This window comes from Homarus americanus, unplaced genomic scaffold (genome assembly GCF_018991925.1).
Source record: "Homarus americanus isolate GMGI-L3 unplaced genomic scaffold, GMGI_Hamer_2.0 scaffold5461, whole genome shotgun sequence".
Classification (NCBI taxonomy): domain Eukaryota; kingdom Metazoa; phylum Arthropoda; class Malacostraca; order Decapoda; family Nephropidae; genus Homarus; species Homarus americanus.
In genome coordinates this window covers 30201-46532 of record NW_024716760.1, presented here as the reverse complement: position 1 = coordinate 46532, position 16332 = coordinate 30201, and the positions used below count along the sequence as shown (strand labels likewise).

The 16332-nt window shown below is 34.2% G+C and overlaps 1 protein-coding gene across 16 annotated transcripts in view; it reads left to right on the top strand.

Moving 5' to 3' along the window:
• Positions 1–16332, top strand: part of LOC121858501 (titin-like) — a 152402-nt gene that overhangs the window by 109106 nt on the left and 26964 nt on the right. For 11 of the 16 annotated variants that reach the window (XM_042354937.1, XM_042354939.1, XM_042354944.1 and 8 more), the window contains 3 exons: positions 9306–9476; positions 11218–11459; positions 15244–15331. In XM_042354937.1, coding sequence (XP_042210871.1) covers positions 9306–9476; positions 11218–11459; positions 15244–15331 — 501 coding nt within the window. The remainder of the gene's footprint in view (positions 1–9305; positions 9477–11217; positions 11460–15243; positions 15332–16332) is intronic. The other 5 variants (XM_042354947.1, XM_042354951.1, XM_042354952.1 and 2 more) reach the window with 2 other exon arrangements.

Genomic DNA, 16332 nt, shown 5'->3' with positions numbered 1-16332 from the left:
ATTTGTATGTCATTCAGATATTTTGAAGCTGGGATTTATTTTTATGCTTCATTTTCGTGTAGATATTTAGTATCCATTATCAGAATGATAACTCCTTAGACTTAATGTCCTTGGAGAGTCACACTAATGTTAGTTATAACTTTACTAAGAATTTCATGGTTTATTGGACAAATTAATGGAGCATTGTGTGATTTTTACAGGAAGTTTAGTAAGCATATCCTATCCTACATCAGCATTCTCTCACTGCTGTGCAAAAGTACTTCAGTTGACACAAGTTTAGGAAGGAGGATGATGGGTCAAAATATTAGAGTGACTGGTTGCATGGTGTAGATAACAGTCAAACAGTAAAGACCTGAATGAGTGATTATGTCAGGACATAGTAATTTGACCATTTGGACTAGGTCAGTATGCATTGTCTTCACCTGGAATTTACTACAGTATTATTATTTTTGTATGAATTGTATGCTTTTTTAATCTTCAGTGTTTGGCTATATGTTGAATCTCTTCTGTCTGTATCAGGTTTTTGTGTTTTTAGTGATCTTTACAGAACTAGTGACAGTGTGCTTCTGGCTTTACAAGATTTTTCCTTTTGTTCTTATTTTAGATTAAGTTTTACGTATTTTTCAGTCTTATACATGCAACTTGCTAAGTATGATACTTTGTTAGTCTTTCCAAATATTTTACCTATTCTGACTTTTTTGTGAACCAGGGAATTTTGACAAAAGATTCATTTTCAATAATACAGAGAATAATTTTCTTTTGTAAATGGATTTGTAAAATATTAAGACAATAAGCAAGTTGTTCTTGGAAACTAGTAGTGGGTATTGGGAGATTTGATGATTAATTCACTTTGAATAAACTTGTGTAATGTGGAATAATATCAGAAGTTAAATAGACTAATACTACTTTCTTTCTTATCATTAGAGTTCTATATTTAGGATATTATAATAATAAGTCACTTCAGTTATCATTGACTAAAATTTGCAACAAGTCTCTTCCAATAGAAAGCATTATCTTTCTTGTTTCTCTTAAGAAAAAGTGTTGTAAGTTATGAAAAGATTTTTATCCTATATACAGTATGAGCTTCTTCAGCATTAGGTTCACTAACATGAAGACAAAAATGAAAGAATTTAACCTTTCAAAATAAATATAAATTTTGGGACATAAATTTCCCTAATGTGTACTTACAGGAGCCACAGTATACTAAAAAAAACTTATTATAGTATATTTTTGTCTACTACTACAGTACTCCATTGTGGTTATTTCCCACTTAACATTGACATGAACAAGTTAAGGATCCAGTGTACTGAAATTTGTTAGGAGCATTTTGAAATATCATTACATATACTGTACTGTATTATACACTGATTACCTACTGCAGGTTATTACAATCATCTTATTATAACTATGATATCAATTAAAAACCTGAAATTGGTATCACATAGATGGATGGATGAATATATCTCACACACACACACACACACACACACGCACCTGCACACACTCACACACACACACACATGCACACACACACACACACACATGCACACACACACACACACGCACACACACACACACACACACACACATGCACACACACACACATGCACCTGCACACACTCACACGCGCACACACACACACACACACACAACACACACGAGTACCTGATAAAAGTTTACCTATGAAAATATTTGAATTATGAAATTATGAACATTTCAATCTTTGTCATATGAAGGATTAAGCATGCCACTTCTTAAGACTGTGGTGACACTTATCTGTGAGAATGACAGTTATATAGAATACAATTCCCCTTTTGACAATCTACCAGGGGTCATCTTAGCATATATATATATATATATATATATATATACCGTACAGTACATTATTTGAGTTTCTGATCAGTTTCTCATTAAACAAAAACATTTGGAGGAAAATTTATGCTATAAGGTTGCTCAGGAGGAATTTAATGTACTGTAATTTTAAAGATAAATTTCACCAAAGATAATATCCTCAACATGTTAGTGAAATCGGCAGTACAGCTGCTATAATTATTCCTTGGTTATTGGAAGACAATGTATAAATCCCATAACACTATCAAACGTTAAAATCTTTATAAACACGTATTTGAGACTCATGCAAGTGGCATTCTAACACATCCAGAAATCAGCGGGAACAAAAGCTATGCAAAAAAAATTACTCAGTGTACATGGTAATCATATACTGTACAAACAAAATCACAAGCTAAGTTTTAAAATTCTGAAGATGATTCCTGGAATTTGATGTTGACTTTCTGCAGTGTTTTTTTGGCTGTATGGTCAGTGTAAGCAGCTGCTTTGCTCTCTGCGCCTTGATCATCTGTACAGCTGCGTAGGATGAGTAGAATATTAGATTTGACATTAGACATTGAATGTAAACTCGGCTTCAAATTGCTAAACCAATGGATAGACGGCGATTAATTTTTATTTGAAATATATTGTTGTTTGGTAATATGATTAATAAGATAAAGGAGCCCTGAGAAATCAATGTCTAATGTGATTCTGAGTGTTGTGTATTATGGATATACTGTACAGTATTTAGTTGGTGTACTTGAGGGATGGTCAGGCCTTGAGAATTGTGGCTGTTATTGTAGTGAACTGTCATGTGTGTACAGATACATGATTTATGGAACACTTTCAATATCGTATGAAGACAAAAATGTTAACCTAAGGTAAATATATGCTTCCATACACATACTAGAATTTTAGTGTTTACTGAAAATATCAGTAAGATTTTCAAAAGGTTTTAAAAGGTCATTTGCAAATTGCAGTACAGTAAAGTATTTTAAAGTCAAAAGAATCAACTCACTGACTTGGGGGTTTCTGTGGTCATTTACTTATTTAAGTAATTAAAGAATTACACTTTTCTTCTCTATTTAATGACATTTTTCAGAACATATTTATTCAGCTGTTGGGGCCAGTCAGTGCTAAAACACCTTCCTAAAGCACTGATTTTGTCATCTAAAATTATTTAAGAATTTGTAATTTTTATTGAGTTAGGATTTTCAAGATTATACAATAGTATTTAGTTTTTGGTAAATGTAGAACATATTGGAAATACCCAGAAATTAATGACAGTATTTTTCTCCATCCAAAATAACTACACAGTATTGCATTTTGCTCTTATAGTAAATAGTTTTGTCATCAAACCTTGGTACATGTAATTGAATATTCAACCAATTTTTCCTCAGCATTTCCAATAAGTATTTTCATTTGGACTCTTTAAGAGAATGTTCAAAATTTTTACTTGTTTTAATGCACACTAGGTTAAGACCCACCCTTGTTTCTTTACTAGCTTGAGAGACCTTTAATCCCAAGTTAGGTTAAAAATTTAGACACATATTTCCCAAGATGGAGAAAACAGAATATTCAGAGATCTTCTTATGCACAAAAAATGATATTGCCAAAAAATATATATTGAATACACTCCAAACAAACAATATCTAGTCACATTTGTCATGTTTCACTGTTGCTGTGTATAAAACTGTTATATTTTATATCATTGAGGACTGTGAGTTGTTAGTTTGCTTAGGTAACTTCAAGATGTGTTTTGATGGTAAGATTGTTGTGAGAGAGCATTTATATAGATAACGGTGTATAATGTTAAGTATTTACAGATTTAGTGTACTGTATATATGTCCAGTTATAAGCCTGACTACAGAAGGATCATCCGTATTAGATAACGAGGATGGCTACAGATATTTAGAAGTAATGTAATGTACAGTAGAATATAAGCTTTCTTAGAGTTTATTGGATCTAGAAGTGCAGACTTACTCTCCTAGTTGCAACAAATTGGGATAGAAACATAGAAGAAACTTGGGAGTTGTTTTGTGTAAGCAGAAACAGTAGGTTTACCTCGCAAACTAGTTAGTTCGGAATTTCCTTTTGGACCTGACAATCTGTGGGATACAACAACACTTATCCACAACTATACAGCTACCATATTATTCATCCGTTTTTAAGCACTTAAACGTTTCAGTGATTTACCTCACCCAATATCTTAGCTGCCCATTCTGCCATTAAGTTTTGAAGGAGTGTTTCTGAGAGAGATTATTACCTGGCAGTTGTACAGTAATTACAGCTCAAACTTTCTCACTTGTAGAACAGGTAAAAGAGGCAATGTCTTGATGTTGGGATGTATATGTAGCATACTGAAATGACTTCACATTTCCTGTCAACCAAATGATTTAACTTCCTATAACTTATGAAGTAAATATCATGCTGGTATATGGTAACAAAGTTAACTTGTGGCATTACTGAGGATAACGCATACAAATCCTGGTGCTTGACAGTGCACACCTTCCTCTACTATAATGTACTGTATTCATCTTTAGTTATAGACACATATAATTTCTTCAGTTTTAACATTCTTTCTCTCTTCAAACTTTTACTCTTGAGAAAATTACTGTTCATATTGGCCAACTACAATGTGCACAAGTGAAATATGGGTATTTTAGTAGATAGTGGGCAGAAAATTTATACTGCATGTGGCAAGATTTTTGTGATGTTTGAAATGTTGGTATAAATCTTCATGCTGCATCCTGGTCTGAGTGTTGGAAGTGTGCCTATGGGGGTATTATTAATATCTGTAGGAATTAGAAAAGGTCGAGTTAGGAGTGAAAATTGGGAACTTACGGGTTATGTGGATATATTAATAGATTTTCAGATATAACCATTGTGGACATGTTTGTGACTACTGGTGTTTGTGACTACAGGTGTTTGTGACTACTGGTGTTTGTGACTACAGGTGTTTGTGACAACAGGTGTTTGTGACTACTGGTGTTTTGTGACTACAGGTGTTTATGCAGTCAGGTGTTTGACTAAAGGTGTTTGTGACTACAGGTACAGTCAACCAAAGATGCATCGACCCCACCCTGGCTCTCTTACTCGCAATTTTACCTGGCAACACTTGGTGAAGTAAGGCTGTTTGAAATGGCGATTGTGATTGATAGATCATTTTCGGTTGTATCTCTGTCAGGATAAATGTTAAGCAATTCAAAGGTAGCATTTTTATAGTATTAAGCTATTCGTCGTTATTTAAGATCGTGAGAAGTTTTTAAATGTTTATTTGCTTTAATGAAAGAAATTTGATGTGCGAATCTTGTGTCAGTCCTGGTTGTAGTTGAGTAGCCAATTTATCAATATAATTTCTTCATTATTTAAGCAAATATACGAACATTTTGAAAATTGTCATGATCATGGATAATAATGAATAGTGTATCATTATAAAACTGCTACCTTTGAATTGTTTAACATTTATCCTGACAGTGATACAACCGAAAATAGATATATCAATCACAATCGTCATTACAAGCAGCCTTACTTCACCAAGTGTTGCCAGGTAAAATTGCGAGTAAGGTAGCCAGGGTGGAGTCGATGCATCTTTGGTTGACTGTGCATGGTTGACGAAAGCTCTTAAATGTAAGTGTGCATGGAAGACTCGAGGGCTCTTAATAAGACTCCAAGTACTGTATTACAATGTTTAGTTTAACAGCCCTGGTAAGTAGAGTAGTTTGTTATGGGTTGCTGACTGAACTTGCCTATCAGTGGTGCTTTGAGGAATGCATTATTTTCAGATATTGTATAAAAAACACTGAGTCAAATGGTATACAATAATGAAAGAGATATTAATAGAAGACTTTAAAGGGGTATATAAGAAGTAGGTATTGAGTGTGTTCATAAAAGAGAATATTAAAATATTTAATAGTTTGCGAGACGAATGTTTTATGTAGGTGTGAAGTTGGATTCATCGCCGAAGCAGTTTCATGTAATTATATTTAAATCAGAAAGAGTGTTGCATGGGTGAATATAATTACTGAAAATAATTGTATTGAAGTACTGTATAGAATATATTTTGGGGATGGGATGACTTTAGAGAACTCTTTAAGTAAACAGAGGTTTGGAGTGGGAGTATGAGAGGAAGTAAAGGCTTAGATAGGGTTTACAGAATTAAAAAAGTTATTTTCAAAATGTTGTGGCGGCTTGATCTTCCAGACACAGTATCCTTCATTTATACACCCACATCTACACCCACATCCAGTTATAGAAATAATATATTGAGCTGTACTGGACTCAGCCTACCAAAATTTTAGTCCGATTGTCTGTCTTTGTCTACCCATCTCTTTAACCCTTTAGGTGCGTAATTAAATTTCGCGCCGGTTCCTGAAAAGTGTCAATTATCCTGCCAAAAATGAATTTCATATAATCACATTTTCTATATGTTTTTCCTAGAGAACTTTTTGTATATTTTCCAAATCTGGAACAAAAATTCACATATGTGTGCAAATTTTAGAGAAAAAATGACATTTATACCCAAAAATGCAGGAAATTGGTATAAATCAATGTCTGGTATATGGCAAATAAATTTAATCAATTTGGTTACTAAACAGCAAATTTAGATATGTATTACATATTCAGATAATATCAAACAAAATAGTACAAAAATAAGCTATATTGCATTCAGGAAATACTCCTATACCTCAATACATAATATGTCCGCATGTCGTCTCATTTGGGGAAGTTTTTTCAAGGCCGTGGGATATCCCCGCTTGTCGCATTTAATTAATATAATATTTTGGGCGGGTTTACCCGCATGCCGCATCCAAAGGGTTAAATAAGATAGTTTCTCAATGATAACTCGCATTGTCTATTTACCCATAAGTGGCCACAACATATTACTGGTAGTGACCCTCTTACTTTTCTGTTTTTTAATTCAGTTTACAGTATGTTATGTTCGTTTTTCTTTTTCCTCATGTACAGTATACAGGGTAATGGGATTTCTGTGAGCATTAGAAAATAGTTACCATATACCACCTATGTGAAAATTTAAATGGTTTTCAGTAGTACTGTATAATTATAAAAGGGAAAAAGTAGGTCATTGTAATGTCTTACTCCAGTTCCTACACTTATCGTACAGTATATTAATGTGTGTCCTCTCAGAGTGTAGTTTTAGTGGTTCTTTGTGGACTTTAGCCCCCAATCTCATCTTTAATAAACATCAAGTTCATCCATCAACTTATTCGTTGATTTTGGAATAATCAGTCACTTAACCATGGGTGCATACAGAAGCATTGCCCAAGGGGAAAAAAACTGATACTTTTTTCTCCAGTTGCTTTATCAGTCACACCTCACCCTCAGTGTTTCTTCTCAGACTTCACCACCTGTGTAAGATTTGCTGTTTACCAATTTTCTCCAATTCATTGCTCACCTTTTCTTTCACCCTCCTCTGTTTTTTCCTCTTTCTATGCTTCAATAGTCCCATTGTACTGTTCCATTGTTTTCACATGTATTCCTATTTTTCTTGTGCAAAGTGGTAACAAAATTAGTCATGTAACAAACAAACTGGGAGGAAGATTTCTTTATGAATATTATGAACTACAATTTTGGTCTTCAACACATTCTGTTTAGACTATAGATGGTAAGAGTAACATTATGTGAGCAGTAGCCTTTTACAGGAGCATCAGTCAGGTCCCTCCAGGAAAAAAAATGTTAGCCTGTTCTATAGTTCACCACTTCCATTAAGCCATTTTCTGTTGGTAGTATAATTCTAATAAGTAAGCAAGCCACAGTGTTGGAAGGAAAACGGGCACAGTATAAGAAATACACTGTACTATAAATAGGTTGGCATAAAATTAAAGGCTTAAGTACTATTTGGAAGATTGTAAATGTTTAGTTTTATATCATCATTTTGTTATAACAGTGATATAGTGGTTACCACCTCTGATTGGTTGTGTTTAGAAGACCCTTCCCCTCAGAGAAGAATGGGAGTTGCTTTAGAAAATTTTGGTAGATATTGTCTTCTCCTTGTATTAAGTACAGTAAATTAGTTATATTTTTATTTTTATATAATAATTCACCTAGATGGGACGTTTTAAGGATCTGCAGCTTAACAGTTATATCACTTTTCATTTATTTGCACTGAGAGGATGCATGGAAAGTCTAACCTTAGGCATACACTGAGAGGATGCATGGAAAGTCTAACCTTAGGCATATACCATTGGGTATCTTCATGCCTTTAAATATTATGGACACAAGATTTGCCTCGATTTCTTTTGAAAAATTTCTGCATACTGTTTAGGTTACAAGGTTAATGAAATAGTTGCCACTTGTTTGCACAAATAAATTTGAATATGAGAGAATGTGGGTTGTCTAATTTTCTGTATTTAGGAGACAATAGAAGCAAGGAAAGCAGAAAATAATACAAGTAAAAGCAGGTTAAGAAAGACAATACCAAGAAATGAAAAGGAGAACATTCTAATATGAATGTAAAGTTTGGGAATGTGTGTGCTGGGCTGATATATAAGTTGTTATATAAGATACCGGTAAACCAGAAAAAAAATTCAGATGTGGTGAGAACACCCTGCCATCATAGTGTTGTGAAAGACACCTGAGGTCGTGTTATATACTGACAAGAATTGGCTGTGCACTGTACTGTATAAAATTAAGTTTGTTTAGATATGAGTTAGCCTATAATTTGTTGCTTCAAAAGGCACCTAAGATCATATAATCCATTTGCAACAAGATTCATATATGATTTTTAAAATGAATCATGTCGTAATGCAACTTTTACTTTAACTTGCTGTTTAGAAAGACATGATAAATCATGTTATGTTTTTTGTCATGAGAGTCAATTTGAAAAATAATTTTTTTTAATTTCGACCATACCGGTACATTACTTGGCAATTAATATAAATATCTTTATCGTTAATATTTGCTGATTATGATACATTATTCATGACGTTCTGGACACACAGATCTGAAGTCTTAATCCAGCACACACTTGAATAACATGAACTGTGTGTCATTACTCTGACCTGACAAAAGTGAGACATTATTATACAGTATGAGTAAACATATCTTGATTCTAATACATTTAGTTACAGTATAAGGAGTATTGATGATTTGAGCTGGTTTAGAAATTTTAAGTCATGGAGTAATTTATGTATTTATCCCATAAAATACATTCTTTATTTTACTCCTAAAATACAACATGCACACATTTCTCCACATCTTAGTAATTTAAGTTTTTTTTTTTTTTAGTTTTTAAGTTATCGGTAATAAATTTAATATATCCAAGTAATCAACTTCTTGATAATTTGGTTCTTCATCAAACACCTCAAAAAGAAGTGCACAGGCATGTCCCATTTTAGTGCCATCTTGTGAGACAAACTTGCAGACATTTGTTATGTATGTAGCTTCTCTCCCTTACCACAAACCACCACCCAGCAGCTTGCCAGGTCCATTACATAGGCACGATGCTCTTTTTCTAGCGTCCCTCTCCACTAGTGCTCGTCGCAAGGGTACAGACGCTTTGCCCCACCGCCCCTCCTCCCATGATGAGGGTAGAGAGCCTAAGAAAGCCTCTAAAGCTAAGCCTCATGACCCCACTGCTTCGCCTAAGAAGGGTGAGGACAAGAGCAAAGTGGAGAAAAAACATATTAGTAAGTAGGATTGAAAAAAATGCAACTTAGTAAGTAGTATTGGTGGGAAAGCAATTTTTTTCTTACTGCCGCACTTCGTTAATCCGATTACCACGTTCGTCTTCTGTGGGATATACTTTTCAGTACAAAGGCATATCATGGAATAAAAGTGAAACCACTAAGCAGTGTGCATGATGGGAGAGGAGAAACCCTGAATTATCATTATTTTTCAAACAAACCCAATGTATCTTTATCGAAAGAATACCTGTACAAAGGTTACCCCATTGTCTGAACTACCAGATGGAAATGTTTCGGATAAACGAGGGTCGGATTAAAGAGTGTCATGTAGTGAGTAGAGACCCATGCTCGCAGGTGCGTTGGTTTATTGTCTACCCTTCAGCCTTCCATGTGTTCCCCAACCTTTGTTTGATTTTGCTCCATGCCAGAGGGTAAAGGGAAATTTCTATGTTATTTACAGTATATACAGTATTAACATTATGCAGTTATAAATTCTGTCATGTATAGTGGAGAGGCCAATTGTACTAACTACTACACAATTTAAAGAAAACATGGCAGGAATTTAAACCTGTATATGAAAATTATACTGAAATAGGGTCGATAACATTTTAAGTCTTTTATTAATAGCTGCGATTGAAAGTCCATTTACCTGACAAAGTTTCTTTGTACAATTTCATATCCTATATTACTGAATTGCATTAAGTGATTTTAAATATGTGAAGTAGTTGGAACATGTACAGATCTTATCAGATGTATTTCCTCCTGAGTTTAAGCTATCTATGCAACCAAATCTCCATTTTACATTTCCCTCAACCCTGGCAATGTCAGAGAATGCAGTCCCATTATTTGGGTAGCTACAGGCATCCTATACCTTTTAGTTGGTTTTCCTTATGTAATTTTCACTTGATATGAAAATTAATAATTGTTTGTCTCGTGCAGTTATCTTTGTATTTCTTGAGTTGAAGTGTATTTGTTCATGGATGATTTGATTATGATGATGTCAAGGCTTTCTATGAATGCATTCCCATGTGTTGGAATCTTTAATTTGATATAAATTGTTCTCCCCTGTGAAATTAGTGCAACTAATCATTTACTTATGAACGATTCTCTAGTAAGATGGAAATGTGGTAATTGGAAACTATTTAGTTTGCACATAATGTTTTATGTTGTAGACACACACACACACACACACAGTCTTGTTTGTTTGTGGCTCTTTGTGTTTTTTCTCATTCTTTCTCTCACTCTCTCTCTCTCTCTCTTTCTCTTGGTGAGTGGGCTTGGTTTGTTGCTTTGAACATGACTGTACTATCCTTTCTTAGAGTCACTCTCTCTCTCTCTATCTTTTGATTGCATTTATCAAGTTCTTTTGGGTGTTCATTTATGTTTATTATCTATAGTTGTTGCAGTTTTCATTTACAATTTTAATATTGGTGAAGGTTAGTCTTTGTTTTTTATTTATAATGATTTTTAAGTTAAAGTACTTTTCGTATTGGAATGTAGTTAATTTTTTGCAAATGCAAATTACAATAAATTTGTCTAAGTTTTGCAATAATAAGAAATATAGTAAATTAAGTGCATTTTAATCCATGAATGACATATAGCACTTTCAGTAGAGAAGAATTGCATGTTGGTTTGTCAACAAACTCTAGAATAATTATAGCAGTTATTGCATTGGACTCACCATAATGACCCCAGGGAATATATCATGTTCTGGACATTGCCATAATATATGGTATCTCAACAGGTGAAGAAACTGACATCAAGAAGGATAAAGAAAAGGAAATCCTCCCCAAAGATGGACCTAAGGATATCTTGAAGGATATTGCACCAAAAGATGGTTCTAAAGAACCTGTGGAAGCTGTTAAGGAATCAACTGCACGGAAATCCACCCCCGAACCTCGATTTGACCCGGAGAAGTATGAACCTGTGGTAAAAACACCACCCGAACCGACCCGGGTCAAGTCGCCTGATCAGGTTGGTAAATGGGTATGTTTTCTCGGGACTTTTACACTCTCTTTTGTTCTTTTGTAGTGGAAAGTTCACGTTTGCATAGTGATGTTGTGGCTTGGTAATGCAATCTGCTTTAAGGCATCAGACAATTCTTTTGGTAAATTTTTCTGTTTTAGAGAAATTCTGTAATTTTAAATACAAGGACTGTTTACACCCTCAAATCTGGAACCCTTGGGACAAAGACTAAATTAGTTTTTGGGATTTTCATGTTTCCTGGGTCTTAGGTCATCCATCTGATACCCTTGACCTACCAGTAGACTCAAGTTTTCCTTCCACACGCTTGCACATACTAACTTGAACATCATTGTATACAGTACATATATTAAATAAAAAATAATTAAATTTAGTGTTTTTATAAGTTGAAAGTTACCTACTGTAGGTAACCTTATGTAACACTGAATCTAGGGCTAGTTTACATCTGATTTCCAGCAACTTCTCATGGGTGAAGACATTTGCAAGACACAAACACTACAGTATATACGTAAGATAGGAAAGTAGCTGTCCTAAGCACAGCATAAAATGTGCTGTCAAACAGTGGTGCCATCTATTGGATTTCCAGCAAAATCAGATATTTCCAGATGTGTTATTCTTGCTAGACATTTCATGAAGTCAATTGTTACCTTATTCAGCCATATATTTAGATGAATTATAAAATACTGTAGGTGTGTTGAATCTCCCAGACATTACATGTCTGCTGTCAGACGACAAACCTTAGCACAGCCATCTAGCAAATTTCCAACAAAACTTCACTATTTGTGCGTCACACAACAAGGGAGTCTCTTTTCCTCTCTTCTGTATATACAGTAGTCTGTGTACAGGAAGTAAGACAGAGTTCATAGATAATTAACTATCATCTGATTGAATAATTAACCTAATACCTTGATTTTTTTTTATATTTATGTATACTGTATAAGTAAAATACCTGTATTGTGTTCATGTACCCTTTGAAATTTAAATTGGTCAAATGAAACCAAAGATTCTAGGTAACTTATGCCCGATGCTTCTTGTGTCATATTAGGGCATACAGATGATGGTCCTGCTGTTTTCTTGAAAAAAAGAAGAGTTAGCTTAACACAGAAATTAATAAATCTAAAATTATTATTTTAAAAATGAATTTACAGCGTTTAGTCTAATAATTGTAATTACAGTAAGATACGGTATATTGTATCTTTAACATTATACTAATTAAGAAAAAACAAACCACCATAATACAGTATTAAAAATATGAAAATAAAGTTGAGGGTTGAGGCAGCACTCCTCTCCACAATATTACATTATTTATTATTGGAAATTGCTTTGATTTGAATATTTCGTTTGCATGACCATCTTCAAGAAGAAAAAAATTATGGTATCATTACATTGCCGTATACACATGTAACGTGCGACATGGTGGGACCGGCAAATATTCCTGATACCGGAACACATTCTCAATTCTAGTGATCAGCTATTTTTGTTATAGAGAATTCCAACATTGAGAGATATTACTACACTTAGTTATGAACTCTACTTGTAAATGTCTCCATGCATGATAAGTTGCTGAGGGTCAGATGTAAACAAACCCAAGATACAGAGTTATGTTCCCCTACCCTGGCAATTTTTAACTTATAAAAAAGACTGTACAGTAATTAATGATTTAACAAAAAAAAGCATGCATATAATGTTTTCTTTATTTTGTTATTTAAGAAGTAAAAAAAAGCTCATCAGAGTTTGTATGGAAGCAAAACTTCACATATCGAGGGAAAAAATTTACCTAAATCAAGGAAGAAAATGTCCAGTATTTAAGAGTCTCCAATTTTCTGAGGTCTGGTTTTGAGGGTCTGTCATATATTAGAAATAAGTACCAGTCTCAGTGCAAAAATTGTCAAATAGCAATGAAATAAACACAATCTGATATAAACACAATCTGATTAGGTTGACATAAAGGATGAAGTATATTTCATCTATTTAAATTTTATACATAGAGTAGTTTATACCCAGTTTCAATATGCCACAAAGTAGCTTAGGTTGCATGCTAGTGTTTGTGAATGTTTTAATTATCGCGCCATAAATTGAAAATCTTATTAAGGCCTTGAATTAACTGTATACATGAAATACTGCGCTGTGGATGACTGTTACTTTTCTTCATTGGACTATTTTGCTGACATTTGATGACCATGGATCAATGTAATCAATATAATAAATGTTTATAGTGCATGTGTGATTTGATTTAAGGTGTGTAAGGGATGTTAGAGAATAAACATCCATTCCGATATATTTAGGAGCCAGTTGATGCCCAGTACTTGCCAGCAGTGCATAACAGAGACGCGACCGACCGCCCAATCGGCTAACGAGCCGATCAGTGGTGGAGAGGATAAAAATAAAGTAAAAGTATATCCTAAAATAAGTTCAAAGGAAAGTGAGGTGGTCAATATTTTTTTACTACCAAATCAAAATGCAAGAATACATTTTTTTCAGCCATGAGTTACAGTATTTCAGGAGTTAATTATGTTAAAAGAATATTAGAAACTGTATGTTTCTTAGAGATTGTATTTATCTTCCTGTCATATGGTCTCTGTCAATTGTCTTTTCCTATCACTTCTCTTTTCCTGTTCTGTCTCTTCCTAGCATGTGTGTCTCTTCCTATTCAGGGGTTGATCCAGGGGGGTCCTGGGGTCCAGACTCCCCCTTATTATCAGAAAATTCCAATACTTTTTCTTTAAGCAGTATTGTACTCGGGCATTTTTGTATAGTAAAAAGTAGTTACTATTGTCCTCGAGTATCTCCTAATATCAAGTGCACATGGCTTCAAAATGGCCTCAAAATGCCCATGATGTTGGTCAGATTGAAAAAAAAATTCTGCTGGGGGGCTTACAGCACCCTCTCCTAGCTGGGTAGGCTCACTGTGTTCGCCAGGTTCTCTCACCAACAACTTCTTGGACCCCCTTCTTTTGATATTCCTGGATCCACCTCTGCTGTTATAACTCTCTCCTGATGATGCCTTACTTCCTGCTATGCCCCTCTTACTGCTATGCCTTACTTCCTGTTATGCCCCTCTTACTGCTATGTCTCACTTCCTGTTATGTATGTAGCCTCCTGTTGTGTTTCTTCCTGTCATATGTGTTATGTGTTTCTTCCTGTCATATGTCTTTCTCCATCATGTGTGTGTGTTTATCATTTCATTTTCATTTGACAGTTTCTCATGATCATCATATCTCAGTTTTACTCACCCTCACCTGGCTCTCACTTTACTCTCCTCAGTTTCCTCTTACACCCTCACTTGGCTCTCACTTTACTCTCCTCAGTTTCCTCTTACACCCTCACTTGGCTCTCACTTTACTCTCCTCAGTTTCCTCTTACTGCACACCCTCACCTGGCTCTCACTTTCCTCCCCTTTTTATCTTTGTGTTGTCCTCCCTCTAGCTGAGTACAGTAGTTATAGAGTATCTATAAAAAGTGAATGGCATGCTATGAATGCAAATTTTATATCTAATTCATGATGCTGTACTGTATATAAGTTTGTGCCTTTTGCATTCAGACACTTTATACAGTATTCAAGTTTCTTACTTAATTAGTAATAAGTTTTAACTGCTAATGAAATTGAATATAAATCCTTCAGATTTCATTTACTAAGTAACATACAGTATACAAATTTTGTTTTCTAGTGTACAGATATCAGATAAATTCTTTGCAGTTGAGCTTCTTCTTCTCTCTTATGTTTAATGATCTAATTATTTATGGTAATAATTAACAGTAATTATTTTTATTTATTTATTTTATTCAGGTTATGGTGAAAAGCCCAGACCCAGTGAACTGGACTGTTCCCCTAGACACCGGCAAGACGTTTACCGTGACGCACAACATCCCCGAAGGTATGAATTTCTATTTGGCTTGTTGTATATACAGTATTGTCTATATTTGACACTTAATCTTGATCCATATGACAGTGATATTATGCTGTCAGTGGAAATAGTAAACTGGGCTTAATTATTCTAAATATTGCATCTCTAAAACAAATTATCTGCCAGAGGTTGGTGGTTGAAACTGCTGCTTATGTCATAAAAGAAAATATCCGTATAAGATTTTTTATATAGCATGACATATATTTTGAGCATCAAATGAAATACTTCACTGAATCTGCAGTGCATTATTATGAGATTTCCATAAAAGGATGTTGATGTGTTGCATTTCAGCAGTACTTGAATACTTGTACATAAATTTGTAGACTCAGAAATGATAGTTTTTTTTACACACCATTATAATATTGGTACAAAGTCACTCTACTATCGTTGGTAAGATCTTAATAACCGTTTCTAAGATTACTATACTGTAACAGGGCTTTTTTCTCTTAGTTTTCTCTTGAAAAAATTACTGACACTTGGAAGGTAATAGGAAATATCTGTTCCATAAGATTATTCTATTTTTATGTATAATTTCCCCTGAGTCGATGGGATACAAATATGCTGCAGGTATTTCTATAATACAGTAGTTGTGAAGGATTAGTCATCTTATTTTAAAACCAAAATTTTTTTGTCTGAAATCTTACACATGGGCCATTGAGATTTTCCTCATGTTAGATGTATGAAGTACAGTATACAGTCATCAAGCTTGATGGGTTCTGCTTCAGTTTTACAGATTCACTGACTCTACCACTTCCTGTCCATTCTGTTGATTAGTATATACAGGTTGTACCTCTCTAGTCCGGCATTCTATGGTCTGGAAACTCCCGTGGTCCGGAACGATTTTAGTTTGCTCAATAGGTAGATAACCAGCCTTTTTTTTTTTTTTACTTATCTGAATTATTATTATTATTATTACAGGAGTATTACATTTTCGCCCCTCAGGCTCCAATGTGGGTCAGTGAACTGTGCCC